This window comes from Mesocricetus auratus, unplaced genomic scaffold, assembly GCF_017639785.1.
Source record: "Mesocricetus auratus isolate SY011 unplaced genomic scaffold, BCM_Maur_2.0 Super-Scaffold_100014, whole genome shotgun sequence".
Classification (NCBI taxonomy): Eukaryota; Metazoa; Chordata; class Mammalia; order Rodentia; family Cricetidae; genus Mesocricetus; species Mesocricetus auratus.
In genome coordinates, this window is record NW_024429197.1 from 10,113,032 (window position 1) to 10,140,831 (window position 27,800).

Sequence of the window (27,800 nt, forward strand, 5' to 3'; positions counted from 1 at the left end):
CAAGACTCGGGTGTGAACTTAGACAGTTGCTAACTGCTAAGGTCTCAGTTTTCCTATTGAACATAAAAGGATCTGGCATAGTGACGCACCCCTTTAATCCCAGGGAAAGAGGCAGGCAGATCTCTATGTGTTTGAGGACAGCCTGGTCTACATAGTGAATTCCAAGACAGCTAGAGCTACTTAGTGAGACCCAGTTTTGAAATAAAAGCAAACATTGTCCCCAAAACAACAATAAAGAGGCTCTATCTATCTGCCTAAATCCTGTGACTCCTGGAGCCAGGATGATATGCCCTCTCCGCACACAGTGACCCTCCCAGCTTTCCTGTCTTTGCATCTCTGCATCCCTGCCCTCCCCAGGCCAGAGGCAAACATCAGTATCGTCTTGCTTGCATACTGCACTGCGTGTGTCTCTATCTCTTTTTCTTTTTCTTTCTTTCTTTTTTTTTTTTTTCGAGACTGGGTTTTGTTTTGGAGGCTGTCTTGGAACTAGCTCTGTAGGCCAGGCTGGCCTCGAACTCACAGAGATCCGTCTGCCTCTGCCTCCCGAGTGCTGGGATTAAAGGCGTGCGCCACCAATGCACCGCATGTGTCTCTATAAATAAAAAGGTCAAAGGAAATCTAAAGACTTGTGTTTGAATCGCGGCCCCTCACCTCGTCAAGACTCAGTATCTCATTTGTAACCCGAGGAAAGCAACTAAATTTGTGTGTCTAATTAGTTTGTGGAACGTAGTAACAATGCATGTCAAGTGCTTGGCACCTAATAAGCGCTCAGCAAATACTGCCTGCACCACGTGCCGGCGAACCGAACCGCGATTGGCTGTGGGTCTCCCTGGGCTAGACTGACAGCTGCCTGAGGACCATAGAGACGCTCACCTACAGGAGCGCCTAAGAGGCTACGCTGTCCGGGCACAAAAGGACGAGACTTCAATTCCCGGAGGGAAGACCAACCAGGTGGACCCCCTAACCTCCAGGAAGTGACGATACAGGGGCGAGCGGCTCCGCAGCCAGGCCTTCCCGAGCGGGGCCTGTCGAGCGGGCCGCGCGCAGCATGGCGGAAGCGGAAGGGAGTTCTCCGCTCCTGTCGCAGCCGCCGCCGCCCCCTCCTCGGATGGCGGAAGTAGAAGCGCCGACGGCGGCCGAGACGGACATGAAACAGTACCACGGGTCCGGTGGCGTCGCCATGGACGTGGAGCGGAGCCGCTTCCCCTACTGCGTCGTATGGACGCCCATCCCGGTGCTCACGTGAGTCTCTTCCGGCGTCGCGCAAAAACGGGGAGGGCCCGAGAGTCCTCCGGTGTGTCGTACCAGCTTTTTTTCTCAGACGGGGCAATCCTTACCCCGAGCCAGGCCGGCGCCCCGTCCCTAGAACCCCGCCACCTGTGCGGTGCTTGTTCCGCTTGATGCGTGCTTCCCATCGTGGTTACCCCTAGTCTAACTGGGGAGGAGGACGATTGTAGGCCAGGTAACTAGAAGCCCCTAAGCTGCGCAGGTGTACAGAAAAGTACATTGTCTGAAGGGGTATGTTCATTCATTCGCCGTCATTTTTTTTTCACTCATTGAGCAAATCAATGCTTACTGGTCATCTGCTATACGCAAAAGTGAGTTTAAAAGCAAAAGTGAGTTTGATTGAGGCCACACTTGTTCATGAAATGTCAGCACTGGGAGGTCCAGGCCAACATTTTGGACCCCTACATCTTCTGAGTTGCAAAACAGAAATCAAGTACCTAGGTGTCTGCCCAGTGGAAGAGGAGAAGCAGGTACAGAGGTGCGCTTACTGCCCTCCTACTTTAGGGTTGTTTGTTTGTTTTTCAAGACAGGGTTTCTTTGTATTGTTTTGGAAGCTGTCCTGGAACTCGCTCTGTAGACCAATTGGTGTAGACACCAATGCCGGGCTTCTACTTTAGTTTTAACAGCCTGGGCAGTTTGCAAGTTCTTTCATTCCCTTTTTCTTTTTGGTTTTTTTCCTTTGGTTTTTTGAATTTCTAAAGTAGGAATCCTCTTCCTCGTGTTGAAGCTGAGCTTCTTGTAGCATTGTCTTGGTCTGTTTACTGCCCCAGCAAGAAGACATTCGGAAATCAAATTTACTGTAACTTGTCATTCAGCTGTGTCATAGCACCCCTCACCTGAGGGGATATGTATTTTTTCTTCCATCAAAACCAGCCATCTGCCGCACGCCTTTAATTCCAGCATTGGGGGAGGCAGAGGCGTGAGATCTCTTGAGTTCAATCAAGGCCAGTCTGGTCTCCATAGCTAGTTCCAGGACAGATAGGGCTCTTATACAGAGAAACCCTGTCTCGGAGGTGGTGATCCACACCTTTAACCCAGCATCCAGAGGCAGAGGCAGGCAGATGTCTGAAGCCAGCCTGAACTAAATGGTGAGAAAAAAAGCAAAATCAGCCAGATTGTGTCGAGAAGGAATCATTATTAGCCTCAGATGTTGCTGACCTTAAAATCACTTTCACCATTTGTTTTTGTATTTATTTTATTGGCTTTAAGACAAGATCTTGGTATGTGCCCAGGATGACCTGGTATTTATTATGTAGCCCATGTTGATTTTGAACTCCTGATCTAATGAGAACATTCAAGTTCCAGCCTCAATGCTCTCTCAGGGTCCAGGCTAGGGGCTAGACAGCAGGTTGGTAGGGTATTTCTAAAAGGCGTCTGAGGGTGAGAGGGAGATAAACTGGCTCACACACGCTTCCTCTCATGAATCTTTAGTCTTCAAAATGGAGTCTTCCCAAAAAAGTTCTCTCCAAAGCTCTCTTTAAGATTTCTCTCTTAAAGCTTTCTCCTCAAAAGTTCTTTCTCTAAAAGCTTTCTTAAAGTTCTCTTTAAAAGTTCCCCTTAAAAAAATTCTCTGAAGTTCTTTCTAAAAAGCTTCCAAAATTTTCTTCTTCTAAAAGTTCTCCTGAGGTCTCCTATCCCACAAGAGTTTCTAGTTTTTATACCCAAGGCACTTGTAACAACTCTCTGACAATAGGGCGTGCATATCTCTCAGAGCCAGGGAGGCGGTAGGATCTTGAGAAAAGCAGGTGCCTAATGTCTCTCCCCTGGACATGACTTGCAACATGTGCTGTTAACTGATAAAGGGGACTTCCCAGTGCTATATCAAAGGGGAAAACTAAGGCTATGTGGTGTGAAATCCAGAGGGTGCAGCTCTAACTGCTGACGCCCAGGTGAGAAGGAATTCCTTTCTGTGGGGCCAATTTGAGAATTCAAAGCACCCAGTATATAGTCTATATACAGCCAAATTTGAAGTAATAAATATTCTGGAGTTACTACCTAGATGATTGCTACTTCTGTAATAAATGATAAAGGCTCACAGCACTGATCCCCCTGCCTCAGGCCTCTGAGTTCTTGCAAACCAGGGTTCAATTTCCAGCACCCACATGGTGGTAGTCAGCCACCTGTAATGCCAGTTCCAGGGGATCTGATGGGCAGCTGGCCAACAAGTGGTGCACATACATACATGCGGGCAAAATGTTTGTGTAAATAAAACTAAACCACAAAAGAAAAGCAGCCTGTCAGTGGTGGCGCATGTCTTTTAATTCTAGCACTCGGGAGGCAGCCTGGTCTACAAAGCTACACAGAGAAGCCCTGTCTCAAAAAAAAAAAAAAATCAAAGTCTGAGTCCAGGCACTGTGGCTTATACCTCTGACCTGAGGGCACTCCCAGAGATTAAGGTAGGAGAGTCCCTAAGAGTATTGAAACCATCCTAGGTTACAGAGCAAAGTCCAGGCCAACCTAGGGTTCCAGAGTGAGCCCCTAGATCAAAATACCAAAACTAAAAAGAAACACAAACAACTTACAATACGTGCTTGTTAATTCATTAAATGCTCCTCTAACACATTTGCTAAATGACTGACTCCTTGTGCCTCTGTAGCTGTAGGTGGTAAGGCCTAGCTGTATGGTATATAGCCATACACTGGCAAGTAAAGCAAGTGTGCTGCTTGCTCTTGAGTTGGTGGGAGGAGTAGAGAGTAAACAAGTAACCAATAGGGAGAACTCCGGATGTCGAGTAGGGCTGTGAAGAAAAACGACTTAGTGTGAAAGTGGGTGAGCACGCAGGTGATGTGCTGTTTGTGAAAGCTCGACATGCTAGCCATGTTGACCTTTTCCTCAAAATTACTTATTTCTACCAGGTGGTTATGGCAGGAGCCTTTAATCCCTGCACTTGGGAGGCAGAGGCAGGTGGATCTCTGAGTTCCAGGCTAGCCTGATCTACATACAGATCGAGTTCCAGGACAGCCTCCAAAGCTATACAGAGAAACCCTGTCTCAAAACCACACCCCCCACTCTGTGTGTGTGTGTGTGTGTGTGTGTGTGTGTGTGTGTGTGTGTGTGTGTGTGTGTGTACACATTTATGAGTACCTATGGAGGTCAGGGGACAGCTTACAGGAGTTAGTTCTCTCCTTCTGCCATGTAAGTCCTAGGACTCAAACACAGGTGATAGGACTTGGCACAATTTACACATTGAACCATCTGGTCAGGTCAGCTCCTCTTTTTCTGTTTGTTTTGTTTTGTTTTTCTTTTCTTTTTTTTTTTTTTGGTTTTTTGAGACAGGGTTTCTCTGTGGCTTTGGAGACTGTCCTGGAACTAGCTCTTGTAGACCAGGCTGGTCTCGAACTCACCGAGATTCGCCTGCCTCTGCCCCCAAGTGCTGGGATTAAAGTCGTGCACTACCACTGTCCTGCAAGCTCCTTATTTTTAAAACTATTTTTGCAGCATGGTCCTCTTCAGAAAAATGGTAGCAACTTGAAGTGGAGACATACATCTCCTCACTGTGTGGGCTGGAAGCAGCTTACATCTCAATTCTTTTCAGACATGGGTGCAGGTGCTCCTAAGACTCTGGGCTCCCGTGGAGGACTCGCCCTTCAGCAGAAGGGATGTTTACAGATGGCTTTGTAAGGACATGGCTATGTGATTGCTGAATGCAGGGATAGATGTGGCATGGGGACTCACATTTGTGAGAGGAAGATCAGGGAAAGACACTTATTCCAAGACCTGCCCACCTCTTCTGAGATGTTAATGTTGCCTGTCAGCCAGTCCTTGACACCCACTGTGAAAGCAGATACTGTTGTGCTCGCTCATATGTGGATGAGGGGTAAAGGCATGAAACTCCAGGATGAGCAGCTAACTCATCCACTAAGACCACTGTTGTCCTGGGTTCAGAGGAGACAGCCCTTAACTGAGCTCTGGAGCTTGCGCTTGGGGAGCTGACAGGCTGCCTTGAGAGTTGCTTCCCTGGGGTTTTGCTGGTGCAGAGCTTTAGTGTTGTATCTCCAGCCTTCATTCCCACCCCATCGGCCATCAGCACAGTCCCGACATGGAGTCCCTGCCCCTTGGAAGGAATCTGGTCCAGGAAGAGCCTGGGGTTGGGTCCTGAGAAGCCAGGGGAGCTGTTTCCCATAGTTCTTGGTTTCCGCCCTGTGCTCACTGTGGCTCTTCAGCTGCTTACTCTTTACCTGACCAGGTAGCAGGTATTTACTGACTGCCCAGAGTAGCTGCACCCACGTGTGAGCAGCGGTTTACATGGATTGCAAGCAGTGGTCCCACAGCACAGTGCTGCTACTCTGAGGGAGCTGGGAATGCACAGTCTGCTCAAAACTTAAAGCAGAGCCTGACTTCAGGACCTCTCTGTGGTCCTGCCTGCCCTGGAACTTACTATGTAGACCAGGTTGGCCTTGAACTCACAGAGATCCACCTGCCTCTTCCTCCCAAGTGCTGACTTCATTCTTTTTTTCTAATTGTCACATAGAATAATCTTAAGTATATATGGGGTACAGTGTGACATTCCAGTATGTATTTTTAAGACAGGGTTTCACTATGTAACCCTGGCTGTCCTGGAATTCCATCTGTAGACCAGGCTGGCCTTGAACAGAGATTTGCCTGCTTCTGCCTTCCAAGTGCTAGGATCAAAGGTGTGCGCTACCACTGCCTGGCTCCAATATATATTTTTAAAATGGGTGGGCAAAGTGCCTACCTCATAAATATGAGGATCTGAGTTCAAATCCCCAGAACCCATGCAAAGGTATGCATAGAAAATAGGGCTTATAAGGTGAGGTGGCAGAGACAGGGAGCTCCCAACATTCATGGGCAACTAGCCTGGAGTACACAGCAGTGAGACCCTGTCACAGGGCAGAAGGCAAAGCAGCACCCAAGGTTGTCCTCTGACCGTCACACATACACCAGGACACACACACACACACACACACACACACACACACACTATATGCACTCACATATACCACACACACACACACCATATGTACACCACACACACATACATACCATATACACACAATACACACAGATATGCCAGGGCACATGTGGGTATCCATATACACACAGAATGATGAGCAGATCAGGGTAAATGGTGTATCCATTGCCTCAGCTCTCATTTCTCTGTGTTGGGAAGATTCAGAATACTCTCTCCTGGTCTTTTGAAATCTCCAGTTAGTTGTCAGTTATAGTTACCTTGCTGTGCTGTAGAGCGTTGATATTCCTCCTATCCAGCTGCATCACTCTACTGTGCAATGTAAATCATTGGCTCAGTGTTCCACTGACAGACAGATACATGGGGAGTCAGGAGCTGTGTGCCATGCCAGGCACGCCTGAGAAGCTGCACTGGTGGAAGAAACAGAGTCTTTGTTCTCATGGAGCCCAAGTATTTAGTGAAGAGAAAGAGGCAGCTGCTGAGTAAATGCACAGAATCACTTCTGGTGCATGGATAATGGCAAAGGAAGCAAAGGGGATGATAGGTCTGCGGCTCTGTGGCTGCTGGCGTGTGAAGCGGAGACATCAGATCTTAAAACTTTTCTTTAAACAATTTTTTAAAATGTATTTTATGTACATTGGTCTGAAGGGGTTGGAACTAGAGGTACAGACAGTTGTGAGCTGCCATGTGGGTGCTGAGAATTGAACCCGGGTACTGCTCTTGCAGAGGACCTGGATTCAGTTTCCAGTGCTCACATCCTGTGGCTCACAACTGCTGGTAACTCCAGCTGCAGGGGATCAGATGTCCTCCCTCTTCTGGCCTCCAAGGGCACCTACCTGTACACAGGCCCCATACTACCACACACATACACATGATTAAAATTTAATCTAGGAGAAAAAGAAAGCCCTCTTCCTTTTACAGTCTGACTCCATCACCTATGGCTGTCTAGTCAAGACTGTCATCTAGGGTTGGAACTTCAGTAGTAGCCCCTACGGTGCCCCTCCCGCCTTCTCGGCTCTCCACCCTCTCCTCAGGCTTGTGCATCAAGCACCTTACCCACCGAGCCTTTGCCAGCCCTGCATGAGCTTCCCCATTTTCAACCTCCTCCCTGAAGTGTTATCTGCGTGCTATGAGGTGCGCAGGGCTTAAGCATAAAAGTCAGTTAAGTTTTTAAAGGTTTCCTTCCTTCCTTCCTTCCTTCCTTCCTTCCTTCCTTCCTTCCTTCCTTCCTTCCTTCCTTCCCTCCTTCCCTCCTTCCCTCTTCCTTCCGTCCGTCCCTCCCTCCTTCCTGCCCTCTTTAATTTATGGGCTGGAGACGGTTCAGCAGTTAAGACCATGTACTGTTAGAGAGAATCCAAGTGTACTTCCCAGCCCCTGTGTCAGGTGGCTGATAACCCTGTAAGGCCAGCTTCAGTGGAATCCAATACTTGTGGGTACCCATTCATACCTACATGCAGATAGTTACACATAATTTAAAATAACATTTGAAACTTTTTCATTGTTAATGTGTGCATACAGGAGTGTGTGTGTTTTAGTACACAAAAAGAGGTCAGAGGTCAGCTTTATGGAATTGTTTTCCCCTTCTACCGTGTGAGTCCCAGGAGTTACCAGGCTTGGTGGCAGGCACCCTCACAGCTGAGCCACATCTTGCCAGTCCCAGGGCAATAGTGGTAGATTTGCTTTGTCTTCTCTGGAACACTAAACAGTACTACATTTTATATGCTTTGGTCAGGCTTTCTTTCAGGCGTACACTCTTGAGAGTCTATGTCGTATGTAGCAAAAATGTGTTTTCCATTGTTACATGCAGCTATTGCAAGGCTATGCTGATTTTACTTATTTTTCTGTCAGAAATTCATTTCTCTCTCTTTCTCTCTCTCTCTCTCTCTCTCTCTCTCTCTCTCTCTCTCTCTCTGTGTGTGTGTGTGTGTGTGTGTGTGTGTTTTGTTTTTAAATAGCTTTATTTTTATGGATGGGCATTTTGCCTGCATGTATATATGTGCACTGCACGCATGCCTGGTATCCATGGAGGTCAGAAGGTATCACATCCTGTGGAATTAGAGTCATGAAGGCATGAGCTACCATATGGGTGCTGGGGACTGAACCCTGGTCTTCTCCAAGAATAGCAAGTGCTCTTAATGGCTAAACCATCTCTCCAGTTCCATTGTTTTTTGAGACAAGCTCTCACTGTATAGACAAGGCTAGTCTTTAACTCACAAAGATCTGCCTGCCTCTGCTTCCTAAGTGCTAGGATTATAGGTATATACCAGCCATGTTCAGCTTAGTTGGGTTTTGTTACCTTTTAACAATTAACTTGGAGATAATTTACATTTAACAAAAGTTATACTTTACTTTTTTATTTTATGTTTATGGATGTTTTGCTTACATACATGTCTGTGCGCACATCTGTGCCTGGTACCCACAGAGGCCAGATGGTTGAGAGCTGCCATGTAGGGTTTGGAAATTGAACCCAGATCCTCTAGAAAAGCAACCAGTGCTCTTAACCATTGATCTGGCCTTTTCCCTGCTCTGCTTTTTTTTTTTTTTTTTTTTTTTTTTTTTGGTTTTTCGAGACAGGGTTTCTCTGTGGCTTTGGAGGCTGTCCTGGAACTAACTCTTGTAGACCAGGCTGGCCTCGAACTCACAGAGATCCCCCTGCCTCTGCCTCCCAAGTGCTGGGATTAAAAGCGTGCGCCACCACCCTGCTCTGCTTTCTTACAGGTGGTTTTTCCCCATCATCGGCCACATGGGCATCTGCACATCCACAGGAGTCATTCGGGACTTCGCTGGCCCCTATTTTGTTTCGGTGAGTCTCCATTTTGCCCTGCCCTGGAGAGTATCCAGGCTCACGTAGAAAGGCTGGCCTGGGCCCAAGAAGTCGCAGATAACTCTCAGCCCTGGCCCTAGCCTTCTGCCCCTCACTGGTGTTTGACCCCTTTCCTTCTCTTGCCTCCAGGACAGGCCAGGAGGGCAGTGTGGCCAGAGGAATCTTAAGTAACTGGCTCAGCCCTCTGCCCCCATCCCTGGGTACCAAGACATGGGTAGGGGTTAGAGGCAAGAGTGGAGTCAGACCATCCAGGAACCACATCTCTGGACCTTCAGAAGGTGGGAGCCATGGTTGGGGGACAGGGGAGGCTGACGTGGTTCCCAGGGCTTTTAGACTGACCCAGCTGTGTTCTCAAATCTGCATCCTGGGATGGACCAGCACTAGTCCAGGCTCTTTGCAGATGAGCACATGGCATTTGCCTGTTTTTAGGTAGCTAAGGCTGGAAAATGGAGGGGTGTGATGGCATAGCCTGTTTGTCTTAATGGTTGTTACAACCATCCTAACAGGACAAGGTCTATTGTTGTGAACTTCATACTTTCACTAGGTAGGCATAGTAGATCATGCCTCTCTAATTCCAGCATTGGGAAACTGAGGCAGGAGGATTGTCCAGAGTTTAAGGTCAGCCTGGGCTACATAGTGAGTTCCAGGTTAGTCTTGGGTATAGAGTTGGGCCCTGCTTCAAAAAACAAAACAAGGCCAGGCATAGTATCATATTCCAGTACTCCTGAGGCAGAGATAGTGAGTTCAAGGCCAGCCTGGTCTCCATAGAGAGTTCCAGGACAGAGAGGGCTACTGAGGGGGGGTGTCTACATACAGAGTCTAGAACTCCACAGTCTCTCCCTCATAAGAAAGTTCTCTCTCTTGCTCTGAAGGTATCTGCTCCAGGTTCCATGTGAACTATCACTGTTGCATTGAGAGGTCAGGGAGCTGATGTTACAACCTGAAGGAAAGAAACCTCTGGCCCATGCTGAAAGATCAAAGACTGCCCTGAGGACATCAGGAGAGGGCCAGAGAAGTCCCTGGGTCTTGCCCTGTCTCCTTTCCACAGAGCAGTGGCTCTGGCACTACAGATGTCATGCTATTCCATGTCCCAGCTCTGCTGACCCCTTCTAAGTCACTGCACTCAAGCCAGGGCTGTCATTAGACTGGATGTAGATTCTGCACTGACTTCTGCTCTTGTCTCTCAACAGGAAGACAACATGGCCTTTGGAAAGCCTGCCAAGTAAGTGAATAGTCTTGTGCATAGCCCTAGGCCAGGTTCCTCCTGCTCAGAGCAACAGGCCAGGCCCTGTGAGATGCAGCAGGGCCAGCACCCTGAGGACAGTTAGAGCCCATGAGGCCACAGTGCCCTGTGCCCTGTACCTAGTGTACAAGTTCCCATCTAGGCCTCATCTTGTAGACTGCCCAGGTCTTGCTCAGATCTGGGAGATTGTGTTTTCAATTCCATGGCACAGGAGTACAGACAGGGATGGGACTCACTCGGGCAAGGTCACACAGTTAGGGAGCATCAAGCCTAGCTCTCACAGCCAAGTCTGTCTTCCTGTGTAGCCTGGAGTCCTTCCACCCCGGGGAACAAGCATGCCATTAAGGAATAGAAGACTGCTTGGGGCTCCCCTGCAGCTTTGTTTGGAGGGTGTGAAAGCCGCTCAGGCCCTTTGAGAGCAAAGGCAGGTTCGGTGTAGGCAGGCTTGTCTTTATTCTTCGGCCTAGGTAGTTCCTGTGACTCTTGGCTTGGTGACAATGCCTCAGAACTACAGCAGGCACCCTGTGGCCCAAAGCTACACAGGAAGCTGCTGGACAAGGTGGCTTGGAGCAGAGCTGCCTGCTCTGGCTTCCTCAGGCAGGTAGAGATGTGGTCTGAGGATTTCTTCAGGCTGTTTTTCAGAGTGTTCTAGTTGTTTAATTTTTGTATTTTCAAAGGCATTTTTAAGGACAGTCTGCTCCGAGCAGGAGCCCCTGAGCCCCACAGTCCAGACCACAGTGGTTTTTCCTTTCATGTCTGCTGCTGGTCTCCTGTCACGGTCTCCCCTCCGTTGTCATCCCCCATCCCTGTCCCCGCCATGGGGCCCTCTGCTGCTCCAGAAGCCATCTGACTGACTGCCTGGTGTTAGGGGTTCAACTCTGCCAGTTTCTTTCCCACTCCAGCAGCTGAGTTGGGGAGAACGCTGCTGCTGCTGCTGGGTAACCACTTCAGTGTGGCGTCTGTGTCTCCTGTTTCAGCTGTCACTTCGTTCCCCGACACCTCCCCCCCCCCAAATCCTCCAGGAGTGCTCAGTCGCTTATTTCTGGGACACACTGAACAGTTTATGCTTCCCACCTTATTCAAGCTGTTCCACAGCCCCCGGTGCTGACCTAACCCTCTTCTGTTAGCCTAGACTCAGGTGTTCCCTCTGTCTCATGTCCCTCATGCAGGTTGCCATGACAAAATGCCATTGAGTGGGTGGCTCATCAACAACAAAAATGTCTCAGCATTGGAGAGTAGGAAGGCCAAGAACAGGGTGCTGATATACTCAGTGCCTCATGGGGCCACAGTGCCTTCTTGTCCCCACATGTGATGAAAGGAGTGGAGGGGTCTCTCAGGCCTGTCTTTTAAGGTCACTGACGCTAACCATAAAGGAGTTCCTGGAGCCTAGGATTTCACCTTAAGAATAGGGGAACAATCTACATTAGTGGCAATGATGACACATGCCTTTAGATCCCAGCAGAGGCAGGCAGATCTCTGTGAGTTCAAGGCCAACCTGGTCTACAGTGTGAGTTCCAAGACAGCCAGGATTACACAGTGAAACCCTATCTCGAAAAACCAAAAAAACAAAAATAGGGGACAAACATTGAGACCATACATATAGCACTCTGGATTAGTCTGAGTCTTCTCGGGAACCATTGTGGCACTGGTGGTCTTGACCGATCACAATCGTCTCACTTCCTGGGGAGATGGGAACAGACTTGTGTTCACTCCAGATTGGACACTGATTGCACCCAAATGGAGTCTCATAAGCCTGAATTTGCTGGCGTCACTTACAGGAGTGTGAGTGTCCCAAAGGCAGTAGACTCCCCGAAAAGTTCACCTTATGGGCATAGCTCGTAAAGTGTGTCCCTGCCTTTTCCCGCATGTCATGCTGGCACCTGGGGTTCTCAGTGTCTTCCCCACACCAATTGCTATAACTTGAAGGGCCTTGGGGAAGGGCCTTGAGACTCTTTCAGGAGTTTCCTGAGCCCTGTGAGTTTTCTTTCCCAAGTCTCAGTGGTTCCCCTCTTTCCTGCAGAAGAGAATGTGTCAACTGAGAGAAAATAGCCACATCACACTAGACCTGGACCTACCTGGTCGCCTCACAGCCTTGGGCACCCACACAGAGAGCAGTCATAAAGCTGAAAGGCCACAAAGGGACTGAGCCAATCCCCAGAACTTCCCTTTTCTCTTCAGGTTCTGGAAATTGGACCCCGCACAGGTATATGCTAGTGGGCCCAACGCATGGGACACAGCTGTGCACGATGCCTCTGAAGAGTACAAGCACCGAATGGTAGGTGGGAACTTGGATGGAAAGCCCCCCCTCCACCTCCCCCAGCCCAGTCTGACCCAGCTGCTCTTGTGTCTCCAGCACAATCTCTGCTGTGACAATTGCCACTCACATGTGGCATTGGCCCTGAATCTGATGCGATACAACAATAGCACCAACTGGAACATGGTGACACTCTGCTTCTTTTGCCTGATTTATGGGAAGTATGTCAGGTGAGCTGTCTTCCCATCTGCAAGCACCCCCACACACACACACCACTTGCAGGCCACTCTCCCTAAAAAAGCTGTCACTGGAGTCCTTCAGTCAGCAGGGAGGCTCTAATCTAGAGCAACCGAGTTCCTGGTGGAGAGCACGGTGGCTGTACCAAAGTCCTCCTCCACATGGATTTCCAGCTGAGCTGTCACTTGCTCACTGCGAGGTCCTGGGTAGCTGCTTCTGGGCTACAGCTGTCCCTGGTTAAAGGGCTATCGTGGCTCTGGCTTCTAGAAAAGCTGTGAGTGTACAGATGTCCAGATGAACACACAGATCTCTTGGCTAGTGTCTCCCCCCTCCACACCCACCCACCCTGTGTTCTTTGTCAGAGGCAGGCTTCCAGACAGTTGAGCTTCTAGGCCAGGCAGATCTCTGAAGCCACAGCCTCATGACCTGTGAGACACTCATCTCGCTTACACTGAGAGAATTCAGGATGGTGAGTTCCCTGGATTCCACAGCAGAGCCCAGACTTAGGAACCATCTCACACTCAAGCTGATCCCCGCCCCCCCAACTTTGTTTTTGTTTTTTTGTTTTTTTGTTTGTTTGTTTGTTTTTCGAGACAGGGTTTCTCTGTGGCTTTGGAGGCTGTCCTGGAACTAACTCTTGTAGACCAGGCTGGCCTCGAACTCACAGAGATCCGCCTGCCTCTGCCTCCCGAGTGCTGGGATTAAAGGCGTGCGCCACCAACGCCCGGCCCAACTTTGTTTTTAATGTGCTTATCATTATGAGATTCTGGAAGGGAAATTCTCAGAGGGCTTCTTTGTCTCTGGAAGGCTTTAGAGACTCCCCAAAAAAGAACATGACTGGGCACAGGATTGGGCCCTGCTTCCTAGCCCTGTGACCCTGGCTGTCCATTATCCATTTCTCTCTGTGGATCCCACCCTCAGTAGGAGCTCCTGGTCATGAGCGATTGTAGGTGCCAGCGAGATTACATATCCTTCCTTCCATGGTCTCCATAGTGTGCATTAGGTTAGATCCTGTCCCTTAGCTGACCAAACTGAAGAATAAGTTCCAGGAGCCTTCTAGGAACTTAAGCCCTGTCAGGGTGGGGGCAGGGGGGGATTCTGGGCCATCCATCTGCTTGCCTGACTGTTTCTGTGCTCTCCTTTGCCAGTGTTGGAGCCTTTGTGAAAACCTGGCTGCCCTTTGTCCTCCTGCTGGGTATCATCCTGACCGTCAGTCTCATCTTCAACCTGCGGTGATGGCTTTCCAATGGTCTGAGCTCTCCAGGCCCCCAAGGAGGCCCCTGCCACCCACCCTGGTTCCAGTTCTTTTATCCCCCACCCCCTTGGGCAGTTGGCTTCCTGGGTTGGAAGTAGGGTCAGGGCTCGAGATGGAAATGCTGATGTATGAGGTGAGGACACTTAGAGCCTCCTTGTCCTCTCTCCCTGGGCTGTAACCTCACCTTTGTGGCATCCCCATTGCTGTCATGGGAAGGCCTTCCTTTAGAGCACCTGCTGCCACTGCCACTGAGCTGTTTCTGCCATGCCCAGGACGCATTGAGGACCCACTGGGCAAAGCCGCGTCCAGAGCTGGATTTGAAGCTGCTTTCTGACGGGTTGTGTACTGAAGTGGGGTGTGGTGTTCTAAGAAGCACTGCGAGCCAAGAGACTTGGAACCTTCTCTGCTGGCCTAGAATGGACTGGAAGGGCTGGGCTCTTCTGTGTCTGCTAGAGCTGTGCTAGCATATGTACACCCATTGCCCCTCATCTGGGCCCTGGCTAGCAAGGTGAACGACCTTACAAGCAAAGTGGGTCCCCTGTAAATCAGGTAAGGTGAACCCCACTTATTTCCAGCCCAGGGAGTCTTTGTGCTGCTGATAGAACCCCTCATGTACAAAGTGTACAAAGTGTGAGTAACCCTCAGGGCAGCTGGTGGCACCGTGGATCTGCTTCCAGTTGCTGAGTGAACCCTGTGCAGCCTGCCTCGCCCCCTGCTCCTTTATAAGGGGCTCCATGGCAGGAAATAAAGTTTCAAGTCAGGTGGTGTCTGTTGTTTTCTTCCTCCATCCCCTACCCCCAATTCCATAAGCTCATGTGTCCCTGGGCCTGGGGCACAGAGATCTAGTTGCTAACATGTCTGGGTTTTCCAACTGGAGCTTTGGGGCAGATCAATATTCCTTGTAAATTCTGCCGCTGCACAGACTGGAAAGTTCCAGCTGTTCCCGGTCCATATTCCAGGTTTTCTTCTAGAAGGAATCTTCCGTCTTCCCTAATAGAAAAACTTGGCAGTAGGATTGAAGTTGGGAGAGAACTGCCAACCGTGCACAGTTGGAGTTCGCCAAGAGGAATGGCAGCCCTTGACCACATTGTGTATGGTGGCCATGTTGAGTTCCCCACGCCTACCCCACAATCATGTCACTGCTAGCTTGCTCCTGGTGCGTCTTTCCATGACTGCCAGGGTTCTTGTTCCTCACCATATACCAGTTACGTTCTCCTGGTCCACCAAAGCCCAGCTTAAAGGCTGTTTGCAGGACAAGTGACTGACAGCCTTGTCTAGCATGGCTTTGGGTTCCAGCTGCAGCACTCAAATTCTCGTCTGTACTGGCCCTTGTTACAGAGCGTGATTATGTAACCTCCCAACAGCCCTGTAGGGCAGGCACTATCAGTCCATGGGGAAGATAAAGAAATGAGCACCCACATAACTTGTCCAAGTTCAGAGAGAGCAAGAGGCCCAGAAGCCAGCAGAGCCCCACCTAAAAAGGACACTTGGGCCTGAAAACTGGCAAGATGGGTACCCTCCAGGGTGCTGAGATGGGAGGAGGACAGAGAAGCATCCTTGAAACTTTGCTACTTCCTTCAGTGGGAGAAACTTGCTGGTGCAGTTGACCACTTCCATGGGGACACTCGTGGAAAGCACACATGTGAATTCATGTTTTCACTGAGCTACCTCCATCCCTATACATGTAGTATCTGAGAACTTAGGGTTCATGCAGTAGTGCTGAAAACCTTGTTAACCGACTTAAGGAAAAAGAAACTGAAAATAAGACTGACAAAAACAAGTCAGAGGGTGAGTGGTAGCTGAAAGGTTAAGAACCCTGGCAGTTTTTCCAGAAGATGGTGGCTCATGACCATCAGGAAAAAACAAAACCACAATAGAAAGTGTGGGGCTGGAGAAATGGCCCTGTGTCTAAGAGCAAAAGTTGGTTGCTCTCTGACCTCCACATGCACACCATGGTAGTGCACAGATAGAATGTGAAGAAAAAAAGGCTTTGTAAGGAGGCTAAAGGCCAGGTACTGGTGCACACCTTTGAGTCCAGCACTTGAGAGGCAGAGGCAGACAGATGAGTTCAAGGCCAGAGTGAGTTCCAGGACAGCCAGGGCTACACAGAGAAACCCTGAAAAGACAAAAGGGCGGGGAGAGGAGCGGTCAGGGGGAGGAGTTGAAGAGACGCTCAGCATTTGAAAGCACCTGGGGCTCTTGCAGAGGACCTGGGATCCCAGACACCCACATGGTAGCTCACAACCAGTTCCAGAGTCTAACACCCTCTTCTGGCTCTCTTGTGCAGCAGGCACTCATGTGTTTTACACGCATGCGTAGTCAGAGCATTTATACACATAAATAAAAGGAGAGCTGTGGCCTCTAGTGTCCAAGACCAGAATGTGGATAGCCACAGAAGACCATTGTCCCAAAGCCATATACTCTAAGGCCGGAAACAGGTTCTCCTGATCAGGATGTGGTACCGAGTGTGGGCTCCTCAGCTGGCACTGGAATCCAGGGCTCTTCAAGTAGAAGGATCCGGGGGTGAGGAGATAAATGGTTGTTTTGTGAACATGGGTGGTCAGAGGCACTAAAATCACCACGGACATTGGTCTGTTGGAGAGAGGACACCTGGCATCACTACATGCCGTCTGTACCAGGCGCCTGTGGACCACCTGTACCAGGCACCTGTGGACCACCTGTACCAGGTACTTGACCTTCTCTTTGGGTTCCACTCGTTTTCATAGAAAAATTATTGCTCAGAGGGGTTAAAGCTGCTCAAGGCCACACGGTGCTGAAGCCAGCATTCTGTCCAAGGCTGCTTAGTGGCAACTCTGTAATCGTCCTGTTACTGTAGTTTTTAACTTTGCTTTCAAAGCAATCTTCTATTGGCCCTCTATGGCAGAGTGGATCTGTTACCCATTCCACAGATGGAGCAGTCAAGGCCCTGAGCTAGCCCTGCAGGTGAGGCATTCTTCAGTTACAGGGTAAGTCTACAGTGCAGCTGGACCCACCCACAGGGCCCTGCAAAACTGGCCCTGGGTCCCCTGACAGCTGCTGTGGAGGAGCTGCAGTCCAGGCCCGGTTTTGCACCAGGCCCTGCTGAGGTGTCTCCTCCTCCTCCACCTCCTCAGGGCTGGGGCAGCTGCAGCTGGGCCAGTCAGCCTTAGTCCCCACTGCTCTTCTGGGCTCTGAAACTCCTTCCTGGAGAGCTGGAGTTGCCTTCGAAGCTGTCCTCCCTTCTGGACCCCTACAGGTAACACACCTCCCCTGCCAGTGGTCTGAGGGACAGGCACTGCCACCTGGTGTCCTGAGCATACTCTGGCACCTTGGGAGCTTGGGGTGGGGGAAGCGAGAGCAAGTTTATGACTCTGACCTGTCAGGCAGATTGACATATTTTTTAGCATCAAAACGTCTGTCCCATAATGTTACTACAGGGGGTGGGGGTGGGGGTGGGGGGTGGGGGGTATCAGGCGCTTGATCTGTCTCTGAAAGAGAAAGAGCTTGAGACTTGGAGGCCCACAGCCCAGACCAAGCAAACCTGTAAGACAAGGCCAGGCCCAGTTCTGCCAAATGTCTCTCCACCTTCACACATACACATCTGGTGGTCCCCAGGGCACTAGAGTACACACCACAACATAGCCTGGGCTGGCCAACCACACAGGAAGAAATGTACACACCCACACGGCACTATCTCCAGAAAGTCACTGCACATACCATCTACACTCCTGTAAGACATGTAGTATCGCTCAACACAGCACTTAGGCTCGGATGCTATACTATCCCCTGGCCTGCAGACATGTCTACCCTCTTAATGCTGCAGTTCAGCACAACGCAGCAATGCTCATATACCATGCCACAGAAGAATCCCAAGCTGGCTTCATAGCTGGCATCTGGAGCACAGCCATTCAGGGAAATAGTCACTGTCAGCACACAGGCATCTGCCCAGGGCTATGCAGATACAGAAAGCAGGGTAGGAGAGAAGGCTTGCTTGCTGTGCTTGAACACTGACTCAGCTGGGAAGGGACAGGGCCAGGAGGAGACAGGCACAAGCCAGAACCCGCCCCTGAGTTGCCCTAGTCCCACTTCAGCCCCGCCTGGCGGCCTGGCATGGAAGGGGTAGGAAGGAGAGGAGAGAGGCCCAGTGAGCCCAGGCCAGGGCCACTACTGAGTGCTGGGCCTTTGCCACGTCCACACGCCCCTCTCAGCTGGCAATGTTTTCCTTCCGGAGTGGCTGTGGTGCCTGGGTATGAGTTGTTTTGGCAGCTGAAGCCTCCAGCCAGGTTTGGGGGTTGGGGAGCCCCTGTAATCAGAGGGGCTCAGAATCTCCTCTAAGCAAAAGTGCAGGGCTATTGTCTGTTGTCGGGGAATCTCGGGGCGGGTGGCCTCAATGGAATTGAGCCTTGTGGTCACTTTGCAGGGGAGGAAGTTGGGGGTGAGGGTTGGGGAGGAGGTTGCCTCAGACAGGAAGACCAAATGGGCCAGGGCAGGGTGGAGGGAGGCGAAGGCAGAGGAGGGCTGGGTTGGGAGGCTCCCTGGGTAGGGGCATAAACAAGAGTGGTGGAGAAGGCTAGGTGTGCATTTGCATGTTTGTGCAGGTATATTTTGCATTTCACTAAGAATCAGGTTCTGTTGTGTACAGAGTACTGACTGGAAAAGGAGCTGTCCTTGACTTAAGGAGTTCTCTGCCGGGTTAAATGGGCAGTGTATGAGGGAGGAAAGCCAGGGAGATCTGTGAGTATGCAGGGACTTATTCTTGGATGGAGGTGGGCAATTGTCTCCTTTATGTGGCCATACTGTGTGCAGGCTTGAAACTTACTGTGCACAGCTCTTGGGCTCAGGTCTCTTGTGTATGTGTGACAGTCCTGTCATGAGGAATGTGTGTACCTTACCTGTCTTTGACCAGGTATCCTTGTACCCATATGACTATGTGGAGAACAATGGGTACACATGTCAGTGTGTCCTTAGGGGTGTGTGCATATGTGTCCTGTAGCTTCTTCAAGTGTACCCCCGCCTTGACCTGGCCTTCCTTTGATCGCTCCCTATTACTTGAGTACATGCTTGGAAGAAAACAGGCAGTTGGCTCCAGGATGTGCTGTGTATCTGAGAAGACACTCACCCTTGCTCTGTCCCCAGGAAGCTACTTATGCCCAGCTGGGGCACAACCCCAGCTGATGCCCCAAAGAAGCCACACATCTCACGAGAGGCATTGGGCCCTGCCCTCCCTCCCCATGGCACATGGGCCAGAACCTGACATTGAGGGGTTGCTGGACCTCAGCTTCCTGACAGAGGAGGAGCAGGAGGCCATCACTGATGTCCTCAAACGAGATGCCCGCCTGCGCCAGCTGGAGGAGGGGCGGGTCAGGTGAGACAGCACAGCCACCATCCGGAAGGCAGGCATCCAGGGTCCTTGGAGGCGTCCGTTGGGTCTGGGTGCTTCTCGACTCTACTCTCTGGCCAGCTCAGTGCTCATCCCTTCTCCCAAACCTGTGCTAGGTCCTCCTCAAGTCTCCCTGTCTCTGCGTTTCCCCACTCTGGCCACCACCTTGGGACAGGACGCTTTGGTAGACAGATACCACCTGTCCTTACACTCTGCTGAACCCTCCCCAGACCTCAGAACAGAGTGTCAGAGCCGCTACGTGTGTCCACAGGTCACTCCGATTGGTCCCTGTCATCTCCCCATCTCATCCATTTCCCTGTAAGCCCCACCCAGATATACATAAATCTGCTATAACCATGTAGTGTTTCCCAGTCCCCGAATGCTCTTCGCTTCCAAGCCTAAGATGTCCCTTCTCCCCAAAAGAGCAACAGAGGCGGAGGCCCTCAAGACTGACAAGCACTCTGGGGATAGCTGTATAAACTTTAGTAGATGCCTTAATCTTTTTTTTCGAGACAGGGTTTCTCTGTAGCTTTGGAGACTGTCCTGGAACTCACTTTGTAGACCAGGCTGGCCTCGAACTCACAGAGATCCGCCTGCCTCTGCCTCCCGAGTGCTGGGATTAAAGGCCTGCGCCACCAACGCCCGGCGATGCCTTAATCTTGAACCTCACCTTTCTCAGTTAAAACAGAGCTAAGGGATTTGGGAATGGCTTTGTGGGTGAAGCACTCTCTGCATGGGCTTGAGGAAGAAATCATTTCTCCAGCAGCCACATAAATGCCAGGCCACCCATAAACCCAGTACTTGGGCAACGGTGACAGGGAATTCCTGGAACAAGCTAGGTTCACCAAATCAATGAGTTCTGGATTCAGCTAGAGAAGAATGGGCCAACTTCAGTTTCTGATACACACATGCATGCGACCACAAACATGGGAACACACACACTTGCATGTACACCACACATACATTGCATGTACATGTGCAATAAATAAAGGATCAGGCATGGCTCACAATAACTTTATTGTTCCTGAATAATGATTATTATGTTTCTCAACCTGGAGACTTCCAATTCATCCTTTAAGAAATGATTGCCACTGGGTGATGATGGTGCATGCCTTTAGTTCCAGCATTTGGGAGGCAGAGGCAGGCAGATCTCTGTGAGTTCAAGACCAGCCTGGTCTACAAGAGCTAGTTCCAGAACAGCCTCCAAAGCCACAGAGAAATCCTGTCTTGAAAAAAGAAATGATTCCCACAGAAGGCCCTCTTACTTCCATCACTATACTTATCTATTCTGGGTTCTGTCTCCTTAATAGCCTGAGTGACTCCAGGGCAAGGGTCAAGTGTGATTTGCTGTTGAGCCCCTGGTCCCTGGTCCAGAGTGGGTGTCAGGAAACCAGTTGGGTGAGTAGTGACAGCTGTATCCTCCACTATCCTCTAGCAAACTCAGAGCCTCGCTGGCAGACCCCGGGCAGCTGAAGACCCTGACGGGGGACTGGTTCAAAGAAGCGCGCTCCCAGCGGCATCACCATGCCCATTTTGGGTCTGACCTTGTCAGAGCCTCTATCCGAAGGAAGAAGAGCTCCAGGGGTGAGGGGGGACCCCAAGGCAGGGAGGGGGATCTTTGGGAAGTCAAGGGTAGAGACTGAAAATGGGCAGGACTAGACTTTGGATTCTAAAACTGGCTGCCCCCATACTGAATGTCCGAGTAGCCCTGCACCTCTGAGGGCTATAGGAGATGGATGGGCATCTCCATGGACCATGGCTAGTATGGGGCTTCTAGGGGATGGAGGGTCACAGAATTTCTCATCTGAGCCCAGGGGACCAGGCTCTGGGAAGTGATGGTGAGGCAGAGGATGCTGGGAAAGGCGCCTCCGAGGAAGAGCCGGAGCCCAGGTGAGGAGGCAGCATGGAGAGGAGAGGGGATGGCCAGCTGCCCCGCCCTGAAAACCATCATTCCCTCTTCCTAGGGTCTCCATAGAGATGGCTGTTCCCGAGAGGCACAGTGGGACCCAAGTGAGTACCAGTGACAGTGTGAGCTCAAAGTTAGTGCACTGTGCTTCCAAACTGGGGTCAATGTGCTGGGGAAGGAACCCCACTGCGGGAATCAAGGGACTCGGGGAAGGAACCCCACTGCGGGAATCAACCTGTGGCCTAGACCAAGCCACTAAGGCAATTATGAATCCAGCTAGTAAGACAAAGGCCGGAGACAGGAGGTGGTGGCGCACACCTTTAATCCCAGGTAGAGACAGGTGGATCTCTGAGTTTGAGGCCAGCCTGGTCTACAAGGGTTCCAGAATAGGCTCCAATGCTACAGAGAAACCTGTCTTGAACCTCTCTTCCTCCCCCCAGAAAAGAAGTATAAGGCTGTAGCTCAGTTGGTAGAGTGTTTGCTTAGCAGGCACGAAGCCCTGTGTTTGGCCCACTGTACCATATAAACCATACATGGTGGTGAATGCCTGTGACCCTGGCACTCAGGAGGTAGAAACAGGAGTTCAAGGTCCTCCTCAACCACACATGGTGGTGAATGCTGTGACCCTGGCACTCAGGAGGTAGAAACAGGAGTTCAAGGTCCTCCTCAACTACACATGAGGCATGAAGCCAGCCTACAACAAGAAGGTCGGGGATGGGCTGAGGAGGGCGAGGCTGAGGCCAGGGACTCAGATGTTAAGGCCCCCACCACATGAACCTACAAGTCAGGCTGGCACATCAGGAGGGGCAGGCCTTGGGATGCCAGGGCGTGAACTACAGGCCTGACTGGTCCTGCAGCTGGTAGCCAGCCCTGCCCTGAGGGCAGCCCTACTCCAGCATTGAGAGGGAAGCGGGCTGGAGTCTCTGACCTCTGACCCCAGCATAACCCTTGACTCTTTCCTCATTAACCCCCATCATGACCTCTACCTTTTTCCTCTCTTCAGGGGCCTGATTTCCCCTCACCATATGTAGCCTCAACGGCTTCAGGTCATGAGGATGAGCCCCAGGCCGGGGAAGGTGAGTAGGAGGGTGTGTGGGGAGTAAAAGACATGGAGGCGATCCCAGGCAGGCTTGCGTGACCCCACCGCCATGTTCACGTTCCTCTTCTCCTACCCCTACTACATCGACCAATGGGCAACCCGGCCGTCACTGGGGCCTGAAGCTAACAGGTGACTAGAGGTGTGAACAAGTCCCTGCAGGTTTGCTTAGGGACACACACAGGTGAGGGGCTCTCTCAGCACCTTGTGCCCCACTCCAGACCCCGGCCGCAGGGGTGTGCAGGTGGCAGAGACCGACACAGCGCTGGATCCTGAGCAGAGGGTGGAGCAGGAGTCCTGGCCCTCGGCTGCCCAGGTAGGCAGTAGGCGGAGTAACCAGTGGCTGTTCTCAACACCAGGAGCGGATTCCAGACCGAGAATGGGCCTGCCCCGGGGACGGGAACCGTGGGTGACACCAGCACGGTCCAGGGAGGTCCAGAGAAGCAGAGGGTGCCCCTGTCTCTTCTCTCTCTCCAGATCCAAGCGACCTCCGAGATCCAGGAGAATGGGGAAGAGGCCCCGGGGCTTGGCCCTTCCCTGGACCGCATGCTCAGCAGCAGCTCCTCTGTGTCCAGCCTCAATTCCTCCACGGTGAAAGACTAGGGAGGGGCTGGGCGGGGTACCCAGGCAAGTCCCGCAGTGGGAAGCCTGCCTGGGACCCTGACCTCCCATCCCGCTCCGCCCTGCCCCGCCCCGCCCGCAGCTGAGTGGCAGCCTGATGAGCCTGTCTGGGGAAGCTGAGGCTGGAACCGTACAGGTGCGAGGCTCCGTGCACTTCACGCTGCGCTACGAACCCGGCGCGGCCGAGCTGAGAGTACAGGTGATCCAGTGCCAGGGGCTGGCCGCTGCCCGGCGTCGCCGCTCCGATCCGTGAGTGCCGCCTACCCTACAGGTGGGCTGCAGGTGGGGTCCTTGCCTTGGCCTTGGCCTCAGTTTCCTCCTCTTCAAAAAGGGCACGATGGGAGCCATGCTATTGGGAGGCATGCTAAGATGGATTCCTGTTCATTGATTAGCACCTGGCCACCATGCTGGGTGTGTTCTGGATGATGGTGGAGGACGTCCCCAAAACCAGACGAAGGCTCTGGAAGGGCCCCCTCCTTACCCCCAGCCTTCGCCTTTCTCACCCAGCTACGTGAAAACCTACCTCCTCCCAGATAAGCAGAATAAGCGCAAGACATCGGTGAAGAAACGGAATCTGAACCCGATCTTCAACGAGACTCTGCGGGTGAGGCAACAGGGGTGTTCCCCCTCCCCCTCCCCCGCAAAAGAACAGGGTGCCCTTTGCAGCAGAGTGAGTGGCAGGGTCTGCCTGGTTAATCCTGCTGGTGGCTCTGGGCCTTGTTCTCTGAGGAGAATGACAGAGCCGCCTCTGGTTAGTGCAATCCAAAGCCTGGCAATCTGTCTGGTCGGTGATAGCGAGACCCCAGTTAACCCAGAATCAGGAATCCATCCTGAAAGAAACAGAGAGACCAGCGCTAGTCAACAGGCATGCCACAGCCATGCCAGGGTCTGCAGTGTACTCCACTGAAACTAACCTCCTGTCTGTCCCCAGCACTCTGTCCAGCAGGCTGACCTCCCAGGCCGGGTGCTCAACCTGTCCGTGTGGCATCGGGAAAGTCTGGGTCGCAACGTCTTTCTGGGAGAAGTCGAGGTGCCCCTAGACACGTGGAACTGGGACTCTGAGGCTACCTGGCTCCCCCTGCAGCCCCGGGTAAGGACCGGTATGCAGTCACAGACACCCCTCCTTTACTCCACAGGCCACCAAGTGCCGGTAAACTGTTCCCCAGAGCCTCACTCAGCCTCATACAGGTTGTTGCCATTAAGCAAGGCTTGCCATCCAGGGTGCCCCTTCCTGGGGAGCATTGCCCCTGGGGCTCCTCAGTGGAGGCCCCGTCCCCGACACCTTTCTCCTCCCAGCTGCCTCTGGAGACACTACCCTGTGGCCTGTTTCACCGATGGGTCCGCTCTCCGTCTTTCCAGGTTCCCCCATCTCCAGATGACCTTCCCAGTCGTGGATTCCTCTCTCTGTCCCTCAAGTATGTCCCTGCCGGCTCAGAGGGTAAGTGACTGCCCTGTGAGAGCCGACTTGGGAGACCTGCCCTGTGAGGTGGTGGTCTGAACTGGGGTGTCCCCACAGGAGGAGGACAGCCTCTGAGTGGGGAGCTTCACTTCTGGGTAAAGGAGGCTCAGGACCTTGTGCCACTGCGGCCAGGATCGCTGGACACTTACATACAATGGTGAGAGGCAGCGTGAGACATCATTCCTCCTCCTGCTCCCAGCCTCTGACCAACGTATCCAAGATCGTCAGCCTGAGCAGGAGTTGAAGTGATCAGCTGGGCAAAGCGTTGGAGTTAGGGACTGAGGCTGTGCATGAGTTGGTGGGGTGCTTGCTTAGCATGCATGAGGTCCTGAGGTGGAACCCCACAAACTGCATAATCTAGGAGTACACACAGAGAGATTAGTTCAAGGTCATCCATGGCTTCACAGGATATATAAGACCCTGTCTTAAAAGCTTAGGTTAAGCATGGCGGCATGGGGTTTTAATCCCAGCACGTGGGAGGCAGAGGCAGGTGGATCTCTATGAGTTCCAAGACAGCCTGGTCTACAGAGCCAGTTCCAGGTCAGCCAAGACAACAGAATAAGGGGGTCAGGGTCTTAGTTAGGGTTACTATTGCTGTGATGAAACACCAGGAGCAAAAAGCAAGTTGGGGAGGAAAAGGTTTGTTTGGCTTACACCTCCATGTTGTGGTTCATCACTGAAGAAAGCCAGGACAAGATATCAAACAGGGCTGGAACCTGGAGGCAGGAGCTAATACAGAGGCCATGGAGGGTGCTGCTTCCTGGCTTACTCCTCATGGCTTGCTCACCCTGCTTTCTCATAGAACCTAAGACCACAGGGTGGCTCTGCCCACAATAGAATGGGCCCTCTCCCATCAATCAGTCATTAAGAAAATGCTCTGCAGGCTTGCCCATAGCCTGATCTTACAGAGGCTTTTTTTTTTGAGACAGGGTTTCTCTGTATAACAGTTCCTCAAACTCAGAGATCTACCTGCCTCTGCCTCCCAATTGCTGGGATTAAAAGTGTGCTAGCACCACCTGGCATGGAGGCATTTTCTTAATTGGGATTCCCTCCTCTCAGATGACTCTAGCCCAGTGGTTCTCAACCTGTGGGTCAAAATATCAGATATTTTTATTATGATTCATAACAGCAGCAAAATTACAGCTATGAAGTAGCAATGAAATAATTTTATGAAGTCACCACCACAACAAGAGCTGTATTAAAGAGTCACAGCTTTAGAAAGGTTGAGAACCATGCTCCAGCCTGTGTCAGGCTGACGTAAAATCAGCCAGTACAGCCTTCATTCTGTGGAGGCCGTAGGCCACAGCACTTGCTGTGATGCAAAGGCCAAAGGGCCCCTTCTTGGAACTCTTGGAAGGACAAGCTATGTAGCTTGGCCCTGAACTTGTGATTCAGGGGCTGGTGATTGTAGCTGTCTTTCAACATGCTGGAGACTGGACTGTCTCAGAGGCACACCGAGCAAGTGTTCTACCCCTGAGCTACACCCTCAGCCCCGTGGTTTTCAAAGTTAGGACTGGACTGTCGCAGAGGCACACCGAGCCAGTGTTCTACCCCTGAGCTACACCCTCAGCCCCGTGGTGTTCAAAGTTAGCTTTGGAGAAATCTAAGCATTTCTGGGTGTTTCCTCACTCTTGAGGAGGACGGAGGGAAGCCACTCTGATTTTGGGTTCCCGTTCCGGCTTTCTGTTACTGTACATCAGAGTAACATCGCTGTACGGTTCAGAAGCTTTGGAAACCAAGGGGGTGGGTGGGCAGGGAAAACTGAAGATCATAGGGCCAGGAAATAGCAGGATTGTATTTCAAACACCTCTCTCTGGGATCCCATGAACAGTTGCCAGCTTCAGGAGAGAAAGCTAAGAAAAGATTGGTGCAAAGGTCCCAAAACAGAGAGGGCTGGAGACCCGGGCTTAGGCTGGGGCTGGGGGAACATGGGCCCATGAAAAGACAGGACATGGTGACTGACTGCTTAGCTAGGGAGTGTCCAAGGGGTGGGTCACTTAATAACAGTCCTCATTTACCTGTCACAGCTCAGTGCTACCTGATGACAGTAGAGCCAGCCGCCAACGCACAAGAGTGGTTCGAAGAAGCCTCAGCCCTGTGTTCAACCACACCATGGTTTATGATGGCTTTGGACCTGCTGACCTTCGCCAAGCCTGTGCTGAGCTCTCCCTGTGGGACCATGGGACCCTGGCCAGTCGCCAGCTGGGGGGCACACGCCTCAGCCTTGGTACAGGTGAGCAGAGCAGGGCCCTGTGTGTATGTGTGTGTTGTGTGTGTGTCTGTGTGTGTGTGTGTCTGTGTGTATGTGTCTGTGTGTGTGTGTGTGTGTGTCTGTGTGTCTGTGTGTCTGTCTGTGTGTCTGTCTGTGTGTCTGTGTGTGTGTCTGTGTGTGTGTCTGTGTGTCTGTGTGTGTGTGTGTCTGTGTGTGTGTGTCTGTGTGTGTGTCTGTGTGTGTGTCTGTGTGTGTGTCTGTGTGTGTGTGTCTGTGTGTGTGTGTCTGTGTGTGTGTGTGTCTGTGTGTGTGTGTCTCTGTGTGTGTGTGTCTCTGTGTGTGTGTGTCTCTGTGTGTGTGTGTCTCTCTGTGTGTGTGTCTCTCTGTGTGTGTGTCTCTCTGTGTGTGTGTCTCTGTGTGTGTGTGTCTCTCTGTGTGTGTGTCTCTCTGTGTGTGTGTCTCTCTGTGTGTGTGTCTCTGTGTGTGTGTGTCTCTCTGTGTGTGTGTGTCTGTGTGTGAAACAGCCCTGGCTGTCCTGGAACTCATTTTGTAGGCCAAGTTGGCCTTGAACTCATAAATCTGCCTGCCTCTGCCTCTCAAGTACTGGGATTAAAGGTGTGCACCACACTTGGCTTCGTTTCCCTTTTCTAAACTGCCTTCAAAGAGCTGGGGTGATTGGGTACAGTGCATGCATAATCAGGGACCAGAATGCTTTTTTAGGACCTGGGATACCCGAAGTGACAGTACCCTCCACCTTGGCTCACCCACATCTAGGCAGCAGCTATGGCCTCCAAGTGCCCTGGATGGATTCCACACCTGAGGAGAAGCAGCTGTGGCAGACACTTCTGGAGCGGCCATGTGAGTGGGTGGATGGCCTTCTGCCCCTCAGAACCAACCTGGTCCCCAGGGCATAGCCCTGTCAAACCCCTCTGTACCCCCACACAAAGCACAGCCATGGCTGGAGTCAATAAAGTCTGTTTACAGAGCTACTGCCTGTTCAGCAGGGGATGAGGCCCGAGTGGTAAGGCATAAGCATGGAAACAGCCCAGGAAGTGAAAAAGGGTCACTCAGACATTAGACGAGGGGGGGGATGGGGTGGGTGGGTACACCGCTCCTT

At 51.5% G+C, this 27,800-nt stretch overlaps 2 protein-coding genes across 6 annotated transcripts; both read left to right on the forward strand.

Annotated features, from left to right (window-relative positions):
- Positions 1-832: 832 nt before the first annotated feature.
- Positions 833-14,791, forward strand: Tmem222 (transmembrane protein 222). 2 transcript variants are annotated; one of them, XR_005881207.1, is made up of 7 exons: positions 833-1,242; positions 8,936-9,020; positions 10,232-10,263; positions 12,463-12,559; positions 12,638-12,768; positions 13,138-13,244; positions 13,924-14,791. XR_005881207.1 is itself a non-coding variant. In XM_005079553.4 (6 exons), exons 1-6 carry the CDS (start codon positions 1,049-1,051, stop codon positions 14,009-14,011), a joined length of 627 nt encoding a protein of 208 aa, XP_005079610.1. In that variant the 5' UTR covers positions 838-1,048; the 3' UTR covers positions 14,012-14,791. The 2 variants fall into 2 exon arrangements, 1 of the variants encoding a protein (XP_005079610.1); XM_005079553.4 differs by lacking the exon at positions 13,138-13,244 and having other exon boundaries at positions 838-1,242.
- A 2,325-nt stretch (positions 14,792-17,116) lies between these two features.
- Sytl1 (synaptotagmin like 1) lies at positions 17,117-27,749 on the forward strand. 4 transcript variants are annotated; one of them, XM_013120152.3, is made up of 16 exons: positions 17,118-17,265; positions 18,652-18,743; positions 19,146-19,374; positions 20,825-20,973; positions 21,204-21,279; positions 21,354-21,399; positions 22,299-22,371; positions 22,613-22,707; positions 22,869-22,982; positions 23,095-23,261; positions 23,520-23,616; positions 23,944-24,102; positions 24,372-24,450; positions 24,529-24,628; positions 26,499-26,704; positions 27,458-27,668. In XM_013120152.3, exons 3-16 carry the CDS (start codon positions 19,184-19,186, stop codon positions 27,595-27,597), a joined length of 1,692 nt encoding a protein of 563 aa, XP_012975606.2. In that variant the 5' UTR covers positions 17,118-17,265; positions 18,652-18,743; positions 19,146-19,183; the 3' UTR covers positions 27,598-27,668. The 4 variants fall into 4 exon arrangements, with proteins under 4 accessions (XP_040612353.1, XP_012975606.2, XP_040612352.1 ...); XM_040756417.1 differs by lacking the exon at positions 17,118-17,265 and adding an exon at positions 17,509-18,256; XM_040756419.1 differs by lacking the exon at positions 24,529-24,628 and having other exon boundaries at positions 17,117-17,265; positions 27,458-27,749.
- Positions 27,750-27,800: the final 51 nt, after the last annotated feature.